Below are 21,523 nucleotides of genomic sequence, written 5' to 3'. Positions count from 1 at the left end.
TTCGTATGGAGAGGGCATCACTAACAAAATTGGCCCTAATGTATTGCTTCCATTAGGCATTTAGCAGCCTCACAAATGTGACAAGTGTAACGATGGTTGCCATGGTTACCTCCATGAGTTCGTAATCGTGGTCGTGCCCACCAAGGATCAAATCAACGTCGTCCACGTTGTCGGCCAGCCGTACGTCATTAGGCATCCTCATGTGAGTCAGTGCTATCACGTAGTCAGCTCCCTGCAGAAGGTTAGAACACAGAAATACACAAAGAGCTCGCTTATGTGCATAAAAGTCATCATTTTGATATAAAGTACCACAATGTATAGGAAATACTTACAAGCAACCCCAGTTGCAAACTCGTTTGACAAAGGTTAATGATGCGCAATGAATTATTTACACAGAAAACACAAAGCTTTAATAGAACAGTCACTTCCAGTCTAAACTCCCGAACAAAGAGATGTATTAAATATTTGTTCTTGTGTTTAGTAAATTTTGTTCTAGTCTCTGTATATCATAAAGCCTTGTCATTGAATCTATAAATCAGGGGTGTGATTGGTCTGTGACAAAGAAACCTGAAAACTTTATGCATGACGTGCAGACTCCGGCGAGTGTGAAGCAATTACGGCGTGGAGTCGGGGGCCCGCTTAAGGGCCCCGAAAATTTTTTGATTGTAGATGCTCTGTGGTGCAATCTGTGGCGATTACTGGGCACTTTCCCCTGAAATTTTGGAGCAGAATTTGTTTTAATTTTAAGAAGATTTTCCTTCATTTGTTAAAATGTACTCTTGTACTTAATATAAAGTTTCTTCTGTACTCAAAGTTGAGAACCATGCATTTTCATAATACCTCGCCGTATTTGCCATGCTTTGATGTGCTTTGGGTGTTTCACATGCACATGGGATATGAGCGATTTCTTTCCACTCGACGCGTAGTTGATAATGTCGTTGCAAACATTGCAAAAACCTTGCCAGCGGTTGCTATTTTATCGAAACATGTATGATGTCATTATGACGTCATCAGCTAATTATTACATGAAAAACATATAAATTGATAATATCTTTAGAACGACAAGCATGACAACAACAAATGTGGTATCAAATTAAAGGGAACAACAAGATCTTTCATTTGAGTGGTATGTCAGTGGGATGGAATGTAGTACAGGGTGGGTTTTTTTTGCCAAAAAGCCCTTTTTTGGTAAAAAATAAATAAATTGGTGCTCAAATCATGGATTTGGGGTAATCATTTTGGCACCTTGTTTAAACATACAGCCGTAAGTGGTATTGTGAGGTTTGGTCTTAAGTCAGAAAGAATGGTTCAAATACTATGCCAAGTGAGTTTTCGTAATTGATTATTGTTTTTTTTAATGTTTAAACTTATTCCAAAGATAAGATAGGCGGACAAAAAAATGTAACATAAGTTACAGTCGGATGCCCATCCCAGAGTATCTAAGTTACAGATTCATCACATGTCTCGTTGTCGAGCTTGGAGGGGTTAGGCAATCTGCCGGGTGCATCTGCGATCACCATCATAGCACCAGGTTTGTAGATATCGTCGAAGTTGTATCCTTGTAGCTTTAAGACGCTGCAAGCGGTGTGGTGTACTGGCTAGGATTTTGGGCCAGATCGTAACCAATGGTTTTAATGGTCAGTGACATCAATGAAGATTGAGCCGAATGAAGTTGCAGCAGTGCCACGGCTTCCCTCTCGATATTCGAGAATATGCTCTGGGAAGAGGATCTATAGGCTCTTTGAGGAAAATGCGATGGGTTTACCTTCCTGGGTGTTGCCCAATCCTCTTTCAGATTCATCTACTTTGAGGATGGTTTCTATACCTGTGTGTCGGAGAATCGTAGCCAGGACTGAGTTGAGATGGAGTGTTTAAGGGTTGTAAAAGAAGCTTGATGGTCCTCTTCCCAGAGAAATTGTACATCTTTTCGAAGAAGATCGCTGAAGGGAGCAACTTTGTCTGCGCAATTTGGGGTGTAGTGTGAGACATTGTTGACTATGCTAAGGAACCAGCAGTTTCCATCAGGGCGATGAGACATTCGGCCGCTCGTCATGCTCTTCAAGGGAGACCGAATACTGCAATGTCGTCACGGTGATTGTTCCAACGCATCAAGGCATCTAGCTTATTTTGCCATCATATTTTTTGGGACTATTATCTTGGCTTACTGATAAGCCGATGAATGGGCGACGAAAGCTGTTAACAACCAAATTGTATGTTGTCAGTTTTTCAGACTGCCCTAGATGAGCAGACCAATACCCTGCTTTTGACGTCTAGCTTGGAGGAGAACCTTTCCAGTGCAAATTCTGGCTTGAGCTCCTCGAGAGTGGGGATTTTTAGAAAACATTATGTGTTTCGTTGCTTGGGATCCGGACACATCCTGAACGGGCCGTCTTTTTTGGCAGTTGCTGTGATAGAGCTGTATCCGTCCGTGTGATGGAAGACTTTTCGTATGACCCAGCCTTTCTCAGTCTTTTTTAGCTTGGCCTGCGGTTTTGGTTTGACTTGAAAGCTGCACCTATGTGGCGGATTTATGTGGGACTGAGTATCTGGCTTGAGGTGTAAGAGAGCGCGTATCTAAGTCGTCGAAAGTATCCAACTGCGTTGGGAGCCGGTACTTCAGGTCTTGAATGTCTCTCACCGGAGTGGTAGTGGTCAGCCCTTTGGTTCCTGTGGGGGCCTGAGGCTTACGGGGCAGTGTGCCAGTGTAGATTTTGACCAAGTGTAGGGTGCGGCTTGTAGGGTACGTGCGGCTCATATAGTAGGGAGCCCATTGATAGCTGGTCCTGGCACATTGACCACTTGGAACTTCTCACGTTGCCAGTCATTCTGCTGGTATACCCATAAGGTGTATCGAACCATGGCAGATGATTCCGGAAACATTATATGCCTTCATTGGGAGGGTTCGTTTCTTCAACGAACTGGTAAGGTATTTGCACTCGAGTTTGTGTTAACCTCGTTGCAGACATGTTGCTAGAGATGATCCGAACAGATCACATCCAGTGCTCGGCGGTGCTCGCTGTTGTGCATCATATGTCCGATGCTGATAAGGTAATGGAGTTGAATGTTTTTGATGACTTGGACATCCAATCTTCTGCAGTAGCCTGAAGAAACCTTTTCTACTGACGAAGGTTAAAGGGCTTCATCGGCTAGGTCGGCGGTCAGTACATCGGCCGTCGCTGCTCTCGGCACTTCTCCTGGAGCTGCCGTAAGTCGAAGACAATGGAGAAGATAATGTCGATCTTTAATCTTTCAGCTCTGAAACCGCACTGCCTCTCAGGGTATATGCGTTCAGCTAGCAGCTGCAATCTGTTCAGCACAACAAGGGCGAAGGCATTCTTAACGATACTGAAGAGGGAGATTCCTCGTGTTGCACAGATCTGGGATTGACGTCCTGGCGATGTTTGAAGTATGGGTGTCTTTTTTGCTTCGAGCGGTGGATCTGTTTATTTGGGAGTGGCCTGTATTACAGTCAGTTCTGCGTGTGATGAGAACGCAGTTTCGTGAGGGTCTTCCTGTGATGATGAGATGAAGCTGAAGCCAGTGACGGGATCTGAGGTGCTTCTGCAGCCTCTGCCCATTCTCAGTTAGCTTGCCAATGCCAAAGTGAGCGATGTAGCTGGGCCAGGAGTTGTGGTCAGATCCCACTCGGGCGTTGAATTCGCCAAGGAGGTACAGTTGTTCTACGACAGGGATACCTCTGATGGTGGTGTTGAGTTCCTCGTAGAACTGGTCCTTAGAATTTTATTGGAAGATGATAATGTTGAGACGCTGTGCTATGCAATGGAGTACTTCAGTGGAGATAGGGCTGCTCATTTCTCCATTTCACCCCAGCACATCCTAACCGATTTGACCCCAAATGGATTAGGCTTACTCCTGACTTATTCTGATTGTTTATGGGCGAATCCACGACAACTTTACATTTTCAGGCACTTTAAAACGCAAAAAGGAGTCTCACCACTAAATGCATTGGTTTCAACAATCAGATAGTCAATTTGAACATAATGAATACAAAGTGGTAAGCTTTTATTTGTGGGCTGTTGCACAACACTTTAAGCTTTTTTACTTTCGATATATAAAAAGAACGTAGGCCTATGCATGATTTGTTGGAGGTCTTGATTCAAAAGTCTCCTCAAACTGGACATGCATTGATAAAAGTAATGCATACCATCTATTTGCTGGTAACTTAACTATGTATTAGGCCCAAAAAATGATAGTAAACTGTTCTGCTTCCGGTTTCCCTACCTACCCTATTCTGACAGCCCCTACCCTAATTTGTTTTATGGGAAAAATTTAAAAAAAAGAACCCAAAACAATCAATTTCTCCCTTTCACCCTTGACTACACGCAGACGCCTCCATATATGAGTGTACACACACACAAAAATCCTTACCTACCAACCCTGTTTTCAAATTCCATGTAATGGGAAGCAGAACTATTTTTTGGGCCTTATCAAGGTAATACAGGAAATCTTAAGTCCCATTTTGGCCCATACCCTAACATGGTGATAACTTTCCTTTTGGTAACTGCGGTTTTTCCACCTATCTAAGGAACAAGTTTAAGCATTTAAGATACTAATAATCTATTACAAAATATAATAATCAATTGCAAAAACTCTTTTGGCATAGAATTTGAACCTTTTTCTCCGACTTAAAAACAAAATCTCACAATAACACATACGGTTTGCATGTTAAACAAGGTGCCAAACAAAAATACATGATTTTAGCCAAAAATCAGGTTGTTTGACCAAAAAAGTGGGGTTTTTTTGCCCCAAATACCACCCTTTACTACATTCCATGCCCCTGACATACCACTCAAATGAAAGATCTTGTTGTTCCCTTTCATTTGATGCGACTTTTGTTGTTGTGATGTTTATAGTTCAGAAGATATTATCAATTTATATATATTTTATGTAATAACTAGCTGATGACGTCATAATGACGTCATACATGCCCTTCCCATCATCCAATTTTTTGCGTCCGTTTTTCTTTCGAAAAGGTATACCATGGAGATGCTTTGGTGAAAAAATGGTGCTTTTGTCCACCGTGTCACGATTTTTTCACTAAGATACCTCACTATTATGTTGGCCTGAATCTCCAAATGAAAATTCTTGACAAATGGCTTATTAAGCTTGATAGCAGCACATATATCTCTTACACTTAGTTCAGAGAGGCTTTCAAAAGTCCTATTTTGATATTCAAGTAGGAGTGCGAGTACAAGTACTCTAAACAAAAAAAAATATAAAAAAGTACCTGAGTTGTACTTGAGTATGATTACTGAGTACGAGTACTAAAAACTTGGCAGAATACTTTTATAAGCAAGGAAGAATCAAGAAGGTCTATTCTATCTTCACCTGTTGTTTGAGTTCTTGGGCCAGCTTCTTGCCTTGCTCCACAAAGTCCAAGTAGGTCAGGTTTTCCCGGTCAATGGTTGCCAAGGTAACCAGCCACTCTTCCTCCACGAGACCCATCAAGCCGATCTGAAATTTTTCGAAGGAGTTTTCTATTACAAATATAACTTGAAAAAAAGTAAAACTGCTGCAAACTGCTTACTGACTGGATGGACCTGAAATATATAAATCTTAAAATTAATGTGGCCTGACGTTGCGAACTTAGCAAGTTCTTCTTCAGAGGCTAAAACAGAAATGACAGAGGTACATACATTTACATGGGGGTGCACACAAACATGCAGGGCTGAAAGAAGAAACACAAAAGGAGGATTAGGTGTGAAAGGTGTGGAAAGATGCAGGGGAGGGTGGATGAGAGAACAAAGAAACAAAGGGAGATGGCAAACCACAGGGGGTCTTGTGTGAACAGGGGAGGGACCAGAAAGGGGAAGGATCAAAGGTCACAGGGAGTGGGAACGGACAAAAGAGTGTGAGAGTGAAGGGATGATGTGGGGGGGGGGGGGGGGACAGTATTGAGGTGGAAAGGGATGAAAGATGGGGGAAGATGGGTAAACACAAACAAGGAAGACCAGATGGATTATCTGTAACAGAAGACAATGGAGGAAGAAAAGGATTAATCATTTCCAAGTTGGATGTTGAGACCATGTGGTTGAATAGTTCGAAGACGATTCATCCACACTTTCTCTCTGCTGAGGCGAACTGAGTCCTTGCGATGGCCAAGAGATTCAATGCCCTGCAAAATCATATCAGAAATGGAGTGGTTAGGCTCAAGAAGCGTTTCTATGCCCACCGGTCAACGGTCAACACCAAGAAACTAGACACCCCTGTTGGTCATCACTTCAACCTGCCTAACCACTCCATTTCTGATATGATTTTGCAGGGCATTGAATCTCTTGGCCATCGCAAGGACTCAGTTCGCCGTCCGTTCCCACTCCCTGTGACCTTTGATCCTTCCCCTTTCTGGTCCCTCCCCTGTTCACACAAGACCCCCTGTGGTTTGCCATCTCCCTTTGTTTCTTTGTTCTCTCATCCACCCTCCCCTGCATCTTTCCACACCTTTCACACCTAATCCTCCTTTTGTGTTTCTTCTTTCAGCCCTGCATGTTTGTGTGCACCCCCATGTAAATGTATGTACCTCTGTCATTTCTGTTTTAGCCTCTGAAGAAGAACTTGCTAAGTTCGCAACGTCAGGCCACATTAATTTTAAGATACAAATATAACTTGTTACTTTTGGGATAGCTGCAATGATATACTTTACGGTTACACTGGCCCATCATCATGAGCAAGGGTAAAAGACATCAAACATTTTGATGGACAAAGTAATATGCATTAAACTGTGTAAATCCTATTTAATAACTTAATGAACATTATGTACACTCTTTAAAGATGCATCCCCCATGCTTTTTTCGAGTACCACCTCGAAAAATAGATTTGCTCTTCTTGATTGCTATTTTCCTAGCGGCATAAAAGTTATTCACTTTCAAATGAGACATTTAGCAAAAATCCACCAATATTTACTTATTGAATTATTTCTTCCAAAAAAAATCAAGATATCAACTGCCAGACTATAATTCTGCTCTCGCAGGGCAGGTTCATTTGTGGGCAAAAAGAAAGCCATTATTCATAGGGTTGCTCACGCCCAAAATCTGAAGCAAAAAAGTAGGGTTTTTTTATACAAACTGGAATTTTTTTAGGAGAAAAAAACCCATTTTTTGGGAAAAGCACGGTGTATACAACTTTAAATCAAATTACACATATGTGTAAACTACAAATTTGGTGTACAATCAATGCCTTTCGGTCGTACTTTCATACAATGATCGGATAAACAAGGTCTACCTTTTTGCCCTGACATGTGACAGTCCGTGTGACCAGGCCATCTGCCAACTGTTGACCGGTGAAGTTATCAATGACGTTACTGATCATCCAGGGGAAGTTGGTATCCCGCACAATGTCCTCCAGCTCATCCACTCCAAAGTCTTTGGAGGAAAATACGCAGAGTTTGTGAGGAGTTCAGATTTTTGCATGGTGGAAAATAGTGCTTGTAAGGCCCAAAAAAAAATAAGTCGGTCTCTGGTCAGCGTGCACGTCGATTTTAATCATGCGCGTCAATCTTTTTTTCTCTCCAAAATGTTCCGCGGTAGCTCCAACAGCGCCCTCTATTGCCGTACCCGCTCCATTTTTTTTACCAAAGAGCACCAAGGAATGGGAAATTGCACCAAGGCAAATGATCGGGAGCACCAAGGCAAATTATGGAGGACACCAATGTACATGAGGACACCAAAAAAGCAAAATAGTACCCCACCTTGTCTGTACAATCCAAGCTTGAAGAAAAAAAAAAAAGCAAAAAAAAAAAAAGAAGCTGCGTCCCCGCGTCAATCCCAGAATTTTGGTCTGACCAGAGACCGAATATTTTTTTTGGGGGCCTTAGACTGCAACTTTGCATAATGGGAAAAAAACTTGAAAAACTCCAGTCCAAAAATTTCATTTCAAATCAATCACTTCAAAGGTCATACTTGTTATTTTTATTACACCTTGTGCAGTTTACACTTGATGAGGACCGACAAAGATTTTACACTATCACAATAAATTACTTGATGGTGTTCAAACAGGAAATTATAATAGATTACCGAAATCATGGTTGCCATACACCGCCGTGTTCACCTTGAGTGCATTCAGAATAGGAACCATGTGCCGACCTCGTGTCACACTGCTCACTGTGAAAATCACAGAAAAGAAAACAAAGACAAACGAATAAACAAATGCTTCAGACAGTATTGTCAGAGAAAAATTGTCTAATTAAGATATTATAGATACCTGCCTGAGTGAAACTTCTACATGAAAAGGAAGTCCCTTTTTTAACCCTTGTACAAATATGTGTATTTCTGATGGTACTGTAGAATACCGCTGCTGTACCCAATAAACATCTCCTTCGGTTCCAAAAGTTTAAGTTCCTTTACTGAGAAGAATTATCAGAAGCCTAAAAATGCCTTAATGAACCACTGCCTTTTCAAACAATCTTTTCTGGACTGCACTGTGTTTGCTACAGTGAAGTTCTACTGTAAGTCCAACTATTGTAAGTCCAACTCTATTTTGTTAAGATCAGGTTGAATAGAAATAGGTTGAAAAGGGATCCAGTAGTAAGGGGAGATTGCGAAGTTACACAGGCAGGATTTAAAGGTAGAGTATCAAAAAAGTAACTGACAAAATTATTGTTGAAAAGCATACTTGGTTTAAAGATAGTAATGGCACTAAACTCCCTTCAAAATTGTTCTTTCTGGCATGCTGTCATTTTGAAGAAAACAATAAAAGAAGGTCATTTCAAAAGCATTTTTGGAGATTTCCGTTAGCAGTTTGTTTCTATTTTAGTGAAGCGGTGAATGGGTGCGCACAAGCGCCAACACGACACACACGCGAGCCGACGTGCTATAATTCGTCGGTTCCGTCTGTGACATCGCGAAGCTGCAATCAGCTGAATGAAAATGTGCCCTGGGCACTGATTTCGGGCGCAAATTCAAAACATGACTCGGCAACTTTTGATTTGAAATCGAGATTTCCTAAAATCCAAAGGGATTTTCCATTCTAGTAAGAAAATACTCACCTCTGTTTACCTACATTTGCATATCAACGCGCATGCGCACAAACATTCGCTGAAAAGAATAGCGCCCAAGCCACACCCTCATTGTCCACTGCATGCCCCACGCCCACAAAGGACCCTGTAACATAATAGCTCGTCCTAGTTTTTTTTTTTTTTTTTTTTTATAAAGGGAGGGATGGTAAACAGAGGTGAGTATTTTCTTACTAGAATGGAAAATCCCTTTGGATTTTAGGAATTCCATTACAGAAAATACCTCACCTCTGTTTACCTACATTTGCAGAGTAGCACCGAAAGTTCCAAGGGGGGGGGAAGGGACATGCAGTGGTACTTGAAAGTCTAAACTAGGCCTACATGCAATTCTAAATAACATGCAAAGGTTGTCTAGACATACCCGGGAGCTGCCTATCTATTTCAAAGGAGCTGTGCGGGCTGAGCGGGCTGTTTCTTGGAGGACTTTCTTGCCCATGTGTCCCTCCGCTTGCACGACATCCTTCAGGTAGCATGATGTGAAAGTCGAAGGATTTTTCCAGCAGGCCGCTTTCATAATCTCTGAAAGAGGAACTCCAAGCAGATGGGCCCATGAAGTCGACATGCTGCGTGTCTCGTGGGCTCCTGATTTCGATCCTCGATGGTCGGAATGGCATTGTATGGCCACCGAAATCCATCGAGCGATCGTGGTCACAGAGGCTTGAAGATGATGCTAGATGACTGTACGAGCATTTGCTTGATGATGAAGCCTCTTGAAGGCCATCAGTGCGAGCATTGTAGTTCTGCAGAGCTCGCATGGGGCACCACCATATCCACTACTAGTGGAGAGGATGTCAACTTGGCCGGAAATATCTGGTCTGAAAATAAGTTGATTTATTCCGTATGTTGAACTTCACCTATGGAATAAAGTAAATGCAGTCCTGTGCCAATGGCTATGACCTGGTAACTTAGTGAAATTCCCTTCTTAAGGCAAGCAACTGCAGCAGCCAGTAAGAATATGGGTTTCGCAACCTGACAGAAAGGAGAGTTGCAATGTACCTGTTGGTTCCGCATGGGGCTAAGGCGAGTGACCCAATGATGATACTTGGATCCAAAGATGGTAGGCCTATCTACCGGTACTTTACAGTAGGCGGTCAACTGATAAACCTGCCGTGTATCAGAGTGATTTTGAGGAAACTGTCGATGTATCATTGGAACCCTGATAGAGGACTACAATTATGGCTCATCAGTAACCCTGGACAGTAGATATCTGAAACTGGATTGAAAGACTGTCAGCGAAATCCCAAATGAAGGTGTAGATGCAGATCGGGGATTGGCAGCTACTGTCATACCCCATGGGGAATCAACTTGCATCTGACTGTAAAGACTGTAGCTTTCAGATAATGAAAGCATCCAGGCACAAGATGGAGAGTACATGTAGTTGTGTCTGCGTGTAGAATTACTGTTGTGAGACTAAGGTGGTCCAGGAGTAAAGGGATTATGGCTGCTGTGGCCAAAAAGGAGCTACATGTATGGATTCCTGCCGTTGAAGCTGAAGGATTCTGCTAGATCAGAGGACTATAGGATGAGTATAAACTTGGCGAAAGGCTGGAATTGGAAGCTGGTAGCCTGGAAGGGATGCAAATACCTGTAGACAGATGCAAGTACTGGTAGCAAACTGAGAATGTTGAGGACCTTTGTCTGAATACTGACGGGAGAAGAATAATTCTGTTGAAGTGAATTCAACACCTTCTTTCTGACCAGGTGAAACGTTAAAGCAACAGCCAACTGGGTGTCTCTAAAGTGGACAGGCAAGAAGAAAGAGCGAGTTCCCCGGAAGAAGCATGTAGTACACTACATCTGAACTGTGGAATTGTCCATCCGGACCAAGACAAGCTTGATTATGACTTTGGATGAGCAAATGCAAGGTCTTGAGCACTGTCAATAGCTCTAGTTGAAGGAATGCAACTGGCTTTCTATAGTTGGCCAAGTGCTAGGTATTAAATGACCATCCAGATGGAATCTCAAACCCTGTCCGAGATACCCAATGCGATGGTAGAAGATGTAGTTACCCGGTACATAGTCCTAAAAGGTGCAGTAGGTCATAGCTAAAATGGGTAACTGGAATCCCTTAGGAGGAGACCCTTAGCGTAGATGGGAAGCCAAAGGAAGGGCTGCGCAGAGCTTCTGTGTGTCATGCACTAGGGAACTAGGTCTATCATCAAGATGCCAGAAGGTTCTGATGTCATCACATTGTGTTGAACCTTTCCCAGTAAAGCCTGAAACAAAGTTGAAGGAGCTTAATGCTGAAAATGAAAAACCACCTCAAGTGCGAGTTTGGTAGACTGTTAAAGGCTAAACTGGAGATACATTTACATGTAAGGTATGCTGTAGCCTAATATCGAAGTACCACAGCAATGTTGTAAAAAGGAATGTTGTCACAACGGTGATTCTTATAAAGAACCAAAGGAGCTGTGAAAATCCAAATGTCTGTAGCGAAACCCTGTAGGTATGCGGAACTCCTGATGATCCATGCATGGGTACTGTACAAGGACATTAGTATCCCAATGATAGATGGAAGCAGCAAACCAACTGTCTCAAGAGACTGAAGGGAAGTAGAAATCATTTCCATCTGAATTCCTTGTTGCATGTCGAGTCTGATAATGGGCCGCCATTCGTCAGACTGCTACTGACTGAGAAAAGGTTGAAGTATCAATCAATCAAATCTTTAATTTTCCCAACGCATACAAGTACATAATAATATTACTCAACATTTGAATTATTGTGTATGGCTGGATGGAGGTCTCCAAAAGCATAAGCTTATCGCGTGGAGACCCCCACTGTAATAAAGAACAATTACAATTACAATTACACAGTAAGCCGAAACCTGATCCAGTTGGAAGTATCCTGGTATAGATCCTTCCTTAAGGAAAGATAACCTTCTCTAAAGCAACAAACCAGTGCATGTTGAGGCAGAAGCTCGTGGTCAGGGAGAACCGAGGTAGATAAGAATTCTGAACAATGCTTCGAAGAAGTGTCTGACAACCCCGTTATGTATGAAGTTACATAAAACCACACATCTGGCCGGACTCTGTAGGACAAATACTTGTTCTAAAGACTCAAAGCAGTGGAGATATGTCGAGATTCTGCTGTAAGCCAAGGATGGAGAGAAGGCCAGTCTACACACTCCTAGCTGAATCATGCTGGTTTGAGACCCTGTTGGAGACCGACATAGAAGATGTACATGCATGCCAAGCACCTATGAGGATTAACTTATCTCAAAGTATGGAATCCTGCACCATAGTCTTGCTATATGCAAAGCAATATTAATTCAAGACAAGAATGCCAAATAGCCAGAATTTGCAAATAGTACAAATGCAATTCCACCAATCTAGACAATAAAGCAGAATGATAAAATCTCCAATAAAAACTGTATCAGTTAAGGGAGATATCATGGCAACTTGCATGGGCACCAGACAAAGAAGAATATTCTGTGAAGGCCCCGTGGCATTAGAAAGATCGAGGAGTAAGGCAGTAATCCTTGGTCTATTGTAAAAATCAACGAACCATCCCAATAGGCTGATGAATATAAACAGGCCAGCTAAGCAAGATATTCAAATGATAGAATATCAAAGAATCCGAAAAAGGAGTCCTCCTACACAACAACGTAGAAACATGTGAGCCTGTAATATGAACATGCTGAAAAGGACCAACCCACTGCTATAGGATGGAGAATCTGAAAACTTACCGATAGCCGGTCGAGTGCTGCTAATGGAAAGGCTGTAGTGTTATCACGCATTTTCACTGAATACATAACATTATAAGAGAAAACCCAGAAGGCAATCTCGAACATGGGAGACGACTCCAAGGGATAAGTAATCACAATCCAATCGGCCCTAATGACCGAAGTCAATCCTCCGTCCGAGTCCAATTGAAAACGCAAGTTGGAACCACAAACAGGCTGGGCTCGGAAGGCGGTCCGCGCCGGGTCAAATCCCAGTGCCGTGGACAGTCGAGCAGTTGGTAAGATTAACTGCTGAAGTCATGTTGAAAAACCTCACGACGGTGTGTACCTTGGATGAAAAATCCACGGTAGAATGGAATCCTAGTCCCCGAGTTAAAAAGGAACCCAAAATCCTACAAAAAGTTTGGAGAAATCCCAAGACGATCGACGAGTACCCATCGGTAACGCAAAGTCATGAAGGTCACTTAAGAAAGTGCGCCCTCTGTAGGGCAAAACCACGTACGTATGGCAAGACTGGTTCCATGTGTACATGTATGTACATGTAGCCATGCTGCACCGCGCACGCACCACGTGTCGATATCGTGTGGCGCGGCATGCATGGCCCCGTCCTTGTAAATGTTATCAAACTTTGAAATTTCAGTTCATTTAATCCAGTGTTCACAATAAAGTAAATCAAACCGTAAGAACACGATAAATATTTAAAATACACGAAAAAGTCCACTTGGTGTTGATTCAGTCGAAGGCGATGGAGAAATCTCGGGCTCGCCCGGAAAGCTTGATCCTGGTGTACGTCTGTACTTGCGTGTAGTGTTGATGAAGAAGGCGGTGGTGGGTGGTGCCCCGCCTCTGTGACCGGGCGGGCTGGCGAATTATAATTACCGAGGGACCATTGGGTATCGAACGCCAAGCCTCGCCTACCCGCAAGCACATGAGTGACGATCTCTGATTCCGCTGCTTGCATGTGCTGTAGTACTAGTAGACCGTCGAATGTGCGGGATTTTCCGGGAATCTAGCAGTGACTCTCTCTGGAGAGAATTGCTAGTTCCCGAGGTGTATCCTACCGTCGAACCCGGGAATTACATGTAGACCCGGTCGTAGTGGCGGGATTTTCCGGAAATCTTGCAGTGACTCTCGCTGGAGAGACGTGCCTGTTCCCGGTATTTCCTACCGTCGAACCCGGGAATTAAATCCGGTCGTAGTGGCGGAAATATCACGCTTGGAGTGTACGGTGGTGGTTTAATTTCCTTTAGAAGAACGACTTGGGCTAACAGTAATAGTTTACTATTTTTGGCGGAGGCCGCCATGTTCTTTACAGGCACAGCGAGTACGGTTAATTTGTACGTGTTGACGCTACGCGTCGCTGAAAAAACTAGGACGAGCTATTATGTTACAGGGTCCTTTGTGGGCGTGGGGCATGCAGTGGACAATGAGGGTGTGGCTTGGGCGCTATTCTTTTCAGCGAATGTTTGTGCGCATGCGCGCTGATATGCAAATGTAGGTAAACAGAGGTGAGGTATTTTCTGTAATGGAATCCCAAGACGATCGACGAGTACCCATCGGTAACGCAAAGTCATGAAGGTCACTTAAGAAAGTGCGCCCTCTGTAGGGCAAAACCACGTACGTATGGCAAGACTGGTTCCATGTGTACATGTATGTACATGTAGCCATGCTGCACCGCGCACGCACCACGTGTCGATATCGTGTGGCGCGGCATGCATGGCCCCGTCCTTGTAAATGTTATCAAACTTTGAAATTTCAGTTCATTTAATCCAGTGTTCACAATAAAGTAAATCAAACCGTAAGAACACGATAAATATTTAAAATACACGAAAAAGTCCACTTGGTGTTGATTCAGTCGAAGGCGATGGAGAAATCTCGGGCTCGCCCGGAAAGCTTGATCCTGGTGTACGTCTGTACTTGCGTGTAGTGTTGATGAAGAAGGCGGTGGTGGGTGGTGCCCCGCCTCTGTGACCGGGCGGGCTGGCGAATTATAATTACCGAGGGACCATTGGGTATCGAACGCCAAGCCTCGCCTACCCGCAAGCACATGAGTGACGATCTCTGATTCCGCTGCTTGCATGTGCTGTAGTACTAGTAGACCGTCGAATGTGCGGGATTTTCCGGGAATCTAGCAGTGACTCTCTCTGGAGAGAATTGCTAGTTCCCGAGGTGTATCCTACCGTCGAACCCGGGAATTACATGTAGACCCGGTCGTAGTGGCGGGATTTTCCGGAAATCTTGCAGTGACTCTCGCTGGAGAGACGTGCCTGTTCCCGGTATTTCCTACCGTCGAACCCGGGAATTAAATCCGGTCGTAGTGGCGGAAATATCACGCTTGGAGTGTACGGTGGTGGTTTAATTTCCTTTAGAAGAACGACTTGGGCTAACAGTAATAGTTTACTATTTTTGGCGGAGGCCGCCATGTTCTTTACAGGCACAGCGAGTACGGTTAATTTGTACGTGTTGACGCTACGCGTCGCTGAAAAAACTAGGACGAGCTATTATGTTACAGGGTCCTTTGTGGGCGTGGGGCATGCAGTGGACAATGAGGGTGTGGCTTGGGCGCTATTCTTTTCAGCGAATGTTTGTGCGCATGCGCGCTGATATGCAAATGTAGGTAAACAGAGGTGAGGTATTTTCTGTAATGGAATCCCAAGACGATCGACGAGTACCCATCGGTAACGCAAAGTCATGAAGGTCACTTAAGAAAGTGCGCCCTCTGTAGGGCAAAACCACGTACGTATGGCAAGACTGGTTCCATGTGTACATGTATGTACATGTAGCCATGCTGCACCGCGCACGCACCACGTGTCGATATCGTGTGGCGCGGCATGCATGGCCCCGTCCTTGTAAATGTTATCAAACTTTGAAATTTCAGTTCATTTAATCCAGTGTTCACAATAAAGTAAATCAAACCGTAAGAACACGATAAATATTTAAAATACACGAAAAAGTCCACTTGGTGTTGATTCAGTCGAAGGCGATGGAGAAATCTCGGGCTCGCCCGGAAAGCTTGATCCTGGTGTACGTCTGTACTTGCGTGTAGTGTTGATGAAGAAGGCGGTGGTGGGTGGTGCCCCGCCTCTGTGACCGGGCGGGCTGGCGAATTATAATTACCGAGGGACCATTGGGTATCGAACGCCAAGCCTCGCCTACCCGCAAGCACATGAGTGACGATCTCTGATTCCGCTGCTTGCATGTGCTGTAGTACTAGTAGACCGTCGAATGTGCGGGATTTTCCGGGAATCTAGCAGTGACTCTCTCTGGAGAGAATTGCTAGTTCCCGAGGTGTATCCTACCGTCGAACCCGGGAATTACATGTAGACCCGGTCGTAGTGGCGGGATTTTCCGGAAATCTTGCAGTGACTCTCGCTGGAGAGACGTGCCTGTTCCCGGTATTTCCTACCGTCGAACCCGGGAATTAAATCCGGTCGTAGTGGCGGAAATATCACGCTTGGAGTGTACGGTGGTGGTTTAATTTCCTTTAGAAGAACGACTTGGGCTAACAGTAATAGTTTACTATTTTTGGCGGAGGCCGCCATGTTCTTTACAGGCACAGCGAGTACGGTTAATTTGTACGTGTTGACGCTACGCGTCGCTGAAAAAACTAGGACGAGCTATTATGTTACAGGGTCCTTTGTGGGCGTGGGGCATGCAGTGGACAATGAGGGTGTGGCTTGGGCGCTATTCTTTTCAGCGAATGTTTGTGCGCATGCGCGCTGATATGCAAATGTAGGTAAACAGAGGTGAGGTATTTTCTGTAATGGAATCTAGAATATTGTTTTCTCCGAATATAAAACATTCATTGAGCTAAAACTTCATCAGGTTAGTTGTTAAGCACCCTTATTTAGATTTTGAGCACTTTTCGAGTCCAAGTACTTTGCTTCTTGAGAACTGGTACCGTGAATTCAAGCCAGAGTATTTTGATATTCGAGTAGGAGTGTGAGTACGAGTATTAATTCTCAAAACGTACTCGAGTATGTGTAACTAGCACAAGTACTACATCACTGCGTGGACTAAACCCCTCAGTCTTCTGTTCAACCACTTACTAATGGATGGGTTCAGTGCGTCTCCGCTGAAAAAGACCAGTGGGTTCTCTGGCAGGAAACCCTTGACAATGGTGGCGAACCGTGCTGCTCCGCCCACCGGCTCCCAGTCTCGGGGCTCCACGTTGTACACGTCGTTGAAGTGCAGGAGGGTCAGACTCACCGCATTGTCTCTGGTGTACATGGCCCTTATGTCGGCCGAGAGCTGGCGCTGGCGGGCCGACTTGTGGCTGGGGGTGGGCGAGGAGCCATCCAGGCCTTAGACGAAAAAAAAAGGAAGATGTGGGGTTCAAATTTCATGAAAGAAACCTAAGGCATAAAAAAAAACACAATTATGTGTCAACGGTAACCCGACCTACCTGGATTTTTTTTAGCCTCAAACATTTTACTGCCACATTTTGCCAATTATTTAGATTGATGTTTATTTTGAAAATCCAAAAAGTCTTCCCCCATGTATGTTTTTGTGTGTGTGTTACTGGTCAATTAAGGGCCCCCAGGGAGAACAATTCTTAGACAACTGATTGGGCTACCCTGCTCAAATGAAACAATAAATATATATACAAAATAAATAACATGAAACAATTAAACAGGTTAATTAAACAGCATACTGTTAAAAATACCCAAAAGTAAAGAGATAAGTACAAAAGATGAATAGATGAACATAGACAAATTACAAACTAAAACTATTTTCCTACATGTACCTACATTTTTTTGTACCTTCCTGGATAACTTTTAGGCAGTTTATACTGTAAATACACCATTTTTTTTAACAATGTTACCATTTATGTTTAAAAGGGACTGGTGCCAAAGTATTTTTTGCTTTTCCGCTTGAAAGCGGAAAAGCATTGTTTCTGTTCTGATTTTTTTTTTTTTCCCTTGCCTTTCCGCCTGAAAGCGGAAAAGCATTGTTTCTGTTCCGATTTTTTTTTTTTCTTTTTTTTCTTTTTTTTTTTTCTTTTTGTTCCACCCCCAAATCCCATAGACTTTGTACACATTTATTCACCGCGGCATTTTGGACCTAAAACAAACTCGTATTCTAATGAAACTTGTCCCATGTAAAGACCCCATATGGCAATCAAAATAATATTTCAGGGTCGTAATTTTCGGTATTAAGTGCAAAATCATGTGACCCTTCCTTCAAACATGGATTTAAACATGCATCGAAACCGGAAGTGTCTAATTATTTGAAATTGAAAGACGATACGAACTTGCTTTCAACGATGTGAGTGTCTGCCTAGGCTGTACTTTAGAAATATATTACATGTGACGTTATAAATGTTAGAGCGCCCTCTAGCGCCTGGTAAAAAAACGTCAAAAACGCCTTTTCACTTGATGTCTGTGGCGAAATTTGGGGTAATCGCCTCAAAATTAATATACATAATGACCCCATACATAAAGACCCCATAGTGACATTGTGTACCGAAGAGTGACGTCATGATGACGTCATCACGGGTCACGTGACGTCATCTTAAATGTGCAAACTTTAAGACCCTATATCTAGAGAACCATAAGTTCGATTGGGTTGAAACTTGGGATGTAGTAGACCGGGATGTGTTATAGACGAAAACTGAAGTGACATCATCAAGACGTCATCATGTGATTTTATATCGATTTCTGAAGTTTTGGACCTTTAAACCATATCTCACGAACGCAATATGCTAAATTCAAAATTCTATTTGTATTAGGTTTGTTAGGCAATAGGTATATGTGTAAAATTTTGAAAAATGTGTGACGTCATGATGACGTCATCAAAAATGCGCTATTATGAAACACATGGGAATGTTCAATCGTCATGAAACTTGGTGGGTGGGTAGATAATAACACTAGTACACAAAATCTTGAATGACGTCACGATGACGTCATCGGTAGATTTTTTACGATTTTTTTAATATTGCCAATTATATTCTGCCTACAAAATTGAACACTTGTATTCATCCGATTTTTTTTCAAACTTGGTACAGACTAAAACCACAAAAAAATAATGAGCACTGCAAAGTACTGTTACAATGACGTCATCATTAGACATGTGACGCAGTGGCGTAGCCACGGGGGGGGGCATGCGGGGGGCGACAGCCCCCCATGAAACCTTGTCACCCCCCCAGTTGCCCCCCCCCCCCCCCCCCACTGAGATTTTGAGTTTCTTAAAAAATTATCATTGATCTACATGACGCCCCCCCCCCCATGAAATGTTCCAGCCCCCCCCCCCCCCCCCCCCCCCCCCCCCCCCCCCACTGAAATATTCCTGGCTTCGCCACTGATGTGACGTCATCGTTTAAGCCCCTATATCTCATGAACAGTAAGTCAGATTGGGTTGAAACTTGGTATGGAGGTAGGCCGGGATGTGTTACAAATAAATATTGAGGTGACGTCATCATGACGTCATCTTGTGATTATATATATATAAATATTTTAAAATTTTGAAGACTTTTGGCGTTTCTCACAAACGCAATATTCCAAAATCAAAATTATTTTTGAATTAGGTTTGTTAGACAAAAGGTAAATGCACACAGTTTGGCAAAAAACAGAAAAACATGACCTCAATTTTTTTTTAAAACATAATGCGGAAAAGCCCTATGTTCTGTTGGAAACAGACATAGGCCTCTAGTTTTTAATTGCCATTACTAGAACATTCTTGTTCATTGTTTTAAAGTTCCACTTTTCTTGAAAATGCTAGCATACCAGGCGCAATGATTTCACAGGATGCTTTGCTTGAGACAAGAATTAACTTACAGTCAAGTGAGGTGCATGTATTTCATAATAAATTGGTAGTTAGGTGTTGGGCTTTAGCCCAAAACTACGAGTTTAATATTCTTGTTAGGTGGGCCCGAGCCCAACACCTATTGTTATTGTAAGAGTTTACTATTATTGTTGGGTTTTTTTAGTTCTTCTCAGCAAAATTTTTCTCCAGAACTGTTTGTCAACATGAAAAGTGATATGAACTTCAATTGTCAATGAAAATGTGATATGAACTTCAATACATGAAAACACAACCCACTGAAGATGATTTTTTTGCAATTGGGTCATCATGGGTCACGTGACGTCACTTCAAAAAATAATAAATTTAATATTTGAAATTCAATATAAAATCAACCTTGAGAGACCAGAACTTGAATTTTGCGGGAATTGACATGACAATACATGATCTTCAATTTATCTTGTGCGTGCAAATTCACGTGACCCTTCTTTCCGGTCAAAACCGGAAGTGCCAAATAATTCAAAAGTGGAAAAAGATATGAACTTGCCTTCAACGATGTTAGCCTGTGGGTGGGTTGATCTTTCCAAAAAAAGATCGGTGACGCCATCAAGTTTTCGAGCGCCCTCTAGCGGCAGGTTAAAAAATGTCCAAAACGCATTTTCAGTTGATGTCTGTGGCGAAATTTGCGGTAATCACTTCAAAATTAATATACATAATGACCTTAATGCAGACAAGACCTGTGCTCGAAAAAAAAAATGATTACGTCATCAGACCGGAAGTTGCAATGAAAAGACCTCTTTTCCTTTGAAAATTGCTAAAAAATCAACCTTCAGAGATATAATCCAGTTTTGTGCTTTAAATGGCACTTTAATAATAGGTCTAAAACTTCCCAAGGTTTCGTTACAATAAATTTACTAGAAAATGCCCTGCAGCCCCCTTGAAGTTTGTTGAACACGCCTACGCATTGAAACGCTCATTTATTGCCACGTACATTGTGTGTACAGCAAATGGGAATAATTGCTTACAAAGGGAAAGTCCCGAAAAACAGTGTGCTGCGATTGCGTAAAAGGGAACTTCCTGTCATATGATACTCAAAAATTGGGCTGGCAAAAGCGCCCAACTGGGCGCTTTTTTAAATTGGGCGTTTTTTTCTAAAAACATGCACATTGGGGTAAAGAGGGTATGGCGAGCAATATCTTGTATTGCACCAATGGTGTGCGACCTTTACTTTAGATATGAGCTATTTAATGGGTTTTGTAACAATTGTGCTAGATAAGTTTACAGTTAAGCAGCATACGCGCGTGCAGATTCTCACCTGACTCTTTTTAACTATCCTCTGTATAATTACTCCACGCGCTATTTTTCAACCCTCAACATCAACATCAACATCAAAAATCAACATCAACAATCAACAATCAACATTAACATTAACATCAACAATCAACATCAACAATCAACATCAACATCAACAATCAACAGCAACATCAACAATCAACATCAACAATCAACAATCAACAATCAACAATCAACATCAACAATCAACAATCAACATCAACATCAACAATAACAATCAACAGCAAGATCAACAATCAACAATCAACATTAACATCAACAATTAACATCAACAATCAACAATCAACATCAACAATCAACATCAACAATCAACAATCAACATCAACAATCAACATTAACATCAACAATCAACAGCAACATAAACAATCAACATCAACAATCAACAATCAGCATCAACAATCAACAATCAACATCAACAATCAACAATCAACATCAACTATCAACAATTAACATCAAATATCTGACATTCAACATCAATAACCAACATCAGTAATCAACATCAACTATCAACAATTAACATCAACAATCTGACATTCAACATCAATAACCAACATCAGTAATCAACATCAACAATCACCATCAACAATCAACAATTAACATCAACAATCATTAACCAAAAAAACCATCAACATCAACAATCAACAATTAACATCAACAATCATCAACAATCTACATCAATAATTGTTAATCAATATCAACAATCAATTATCAACAATCAA

The 21,523-nt window shown here is 42.4% G+C and overlaps 1 protein-coding gene across 3 annotated transcripts in view; it reads right to left on the bottom strand.

Moving 5' to 3' along the window:
• LOC119734831 (mannosylglucosyl-3-phosphoglycerate phosphatase-like) overlaps positions 1 to 21,523 on the bottom strand; it is a 66,944-nt gene that overhangs the window by 24,919 nt on the left and 20,502 nt on the right. For all 3 annotated transcript variants that reach the window (XM_038208405.1, XM_038208407.1, XM_038208406.1), the window contains exons 3-7: positions 16,760 to 17,014; positions 8,031 to 8,117; positions 7,240 to 7,379; positions 5,350 to 5,475; positions 110 to 232 (exon numbers count right to left, since the gene is read on the bottom strand). In XM_038208405.1, coding sequence (XP_038064333.1) covers positions 110 to 232; positions 5,350 to 5,475; positions 7,240 to 7,379; positions 8,031 to 8,117; positions 16,760 to 17,014 — 731 coding nt within the window. The remainder of the gene's footprint in view (positions 1 to 109; positions 233 to 5,349; positions 5,476 to 7,239; positions 7,380 to 8,030; positions 8,118 to 16,759; positions 17,015 to 21,523) is intronic.

This window comes from Patiria miniata, unplaced genomic scaffold, assembly GCF_015706575.1.
Source record: "Patiria miniata isolate m_02_andy unplaced genomic scaffold, ASM1570657v1 HiC_scaffold_28, whole genome shotgun sequence".
Lineage (NCBI taxonomy): Eukaryota > Metazoa > Echinodermata > Asteroidea > Valvatida > Asterinidae > Patiria > Patiria miniata.
This window is presented reverse-complemented; position numbering and strand designations above follow the sequence as displayed.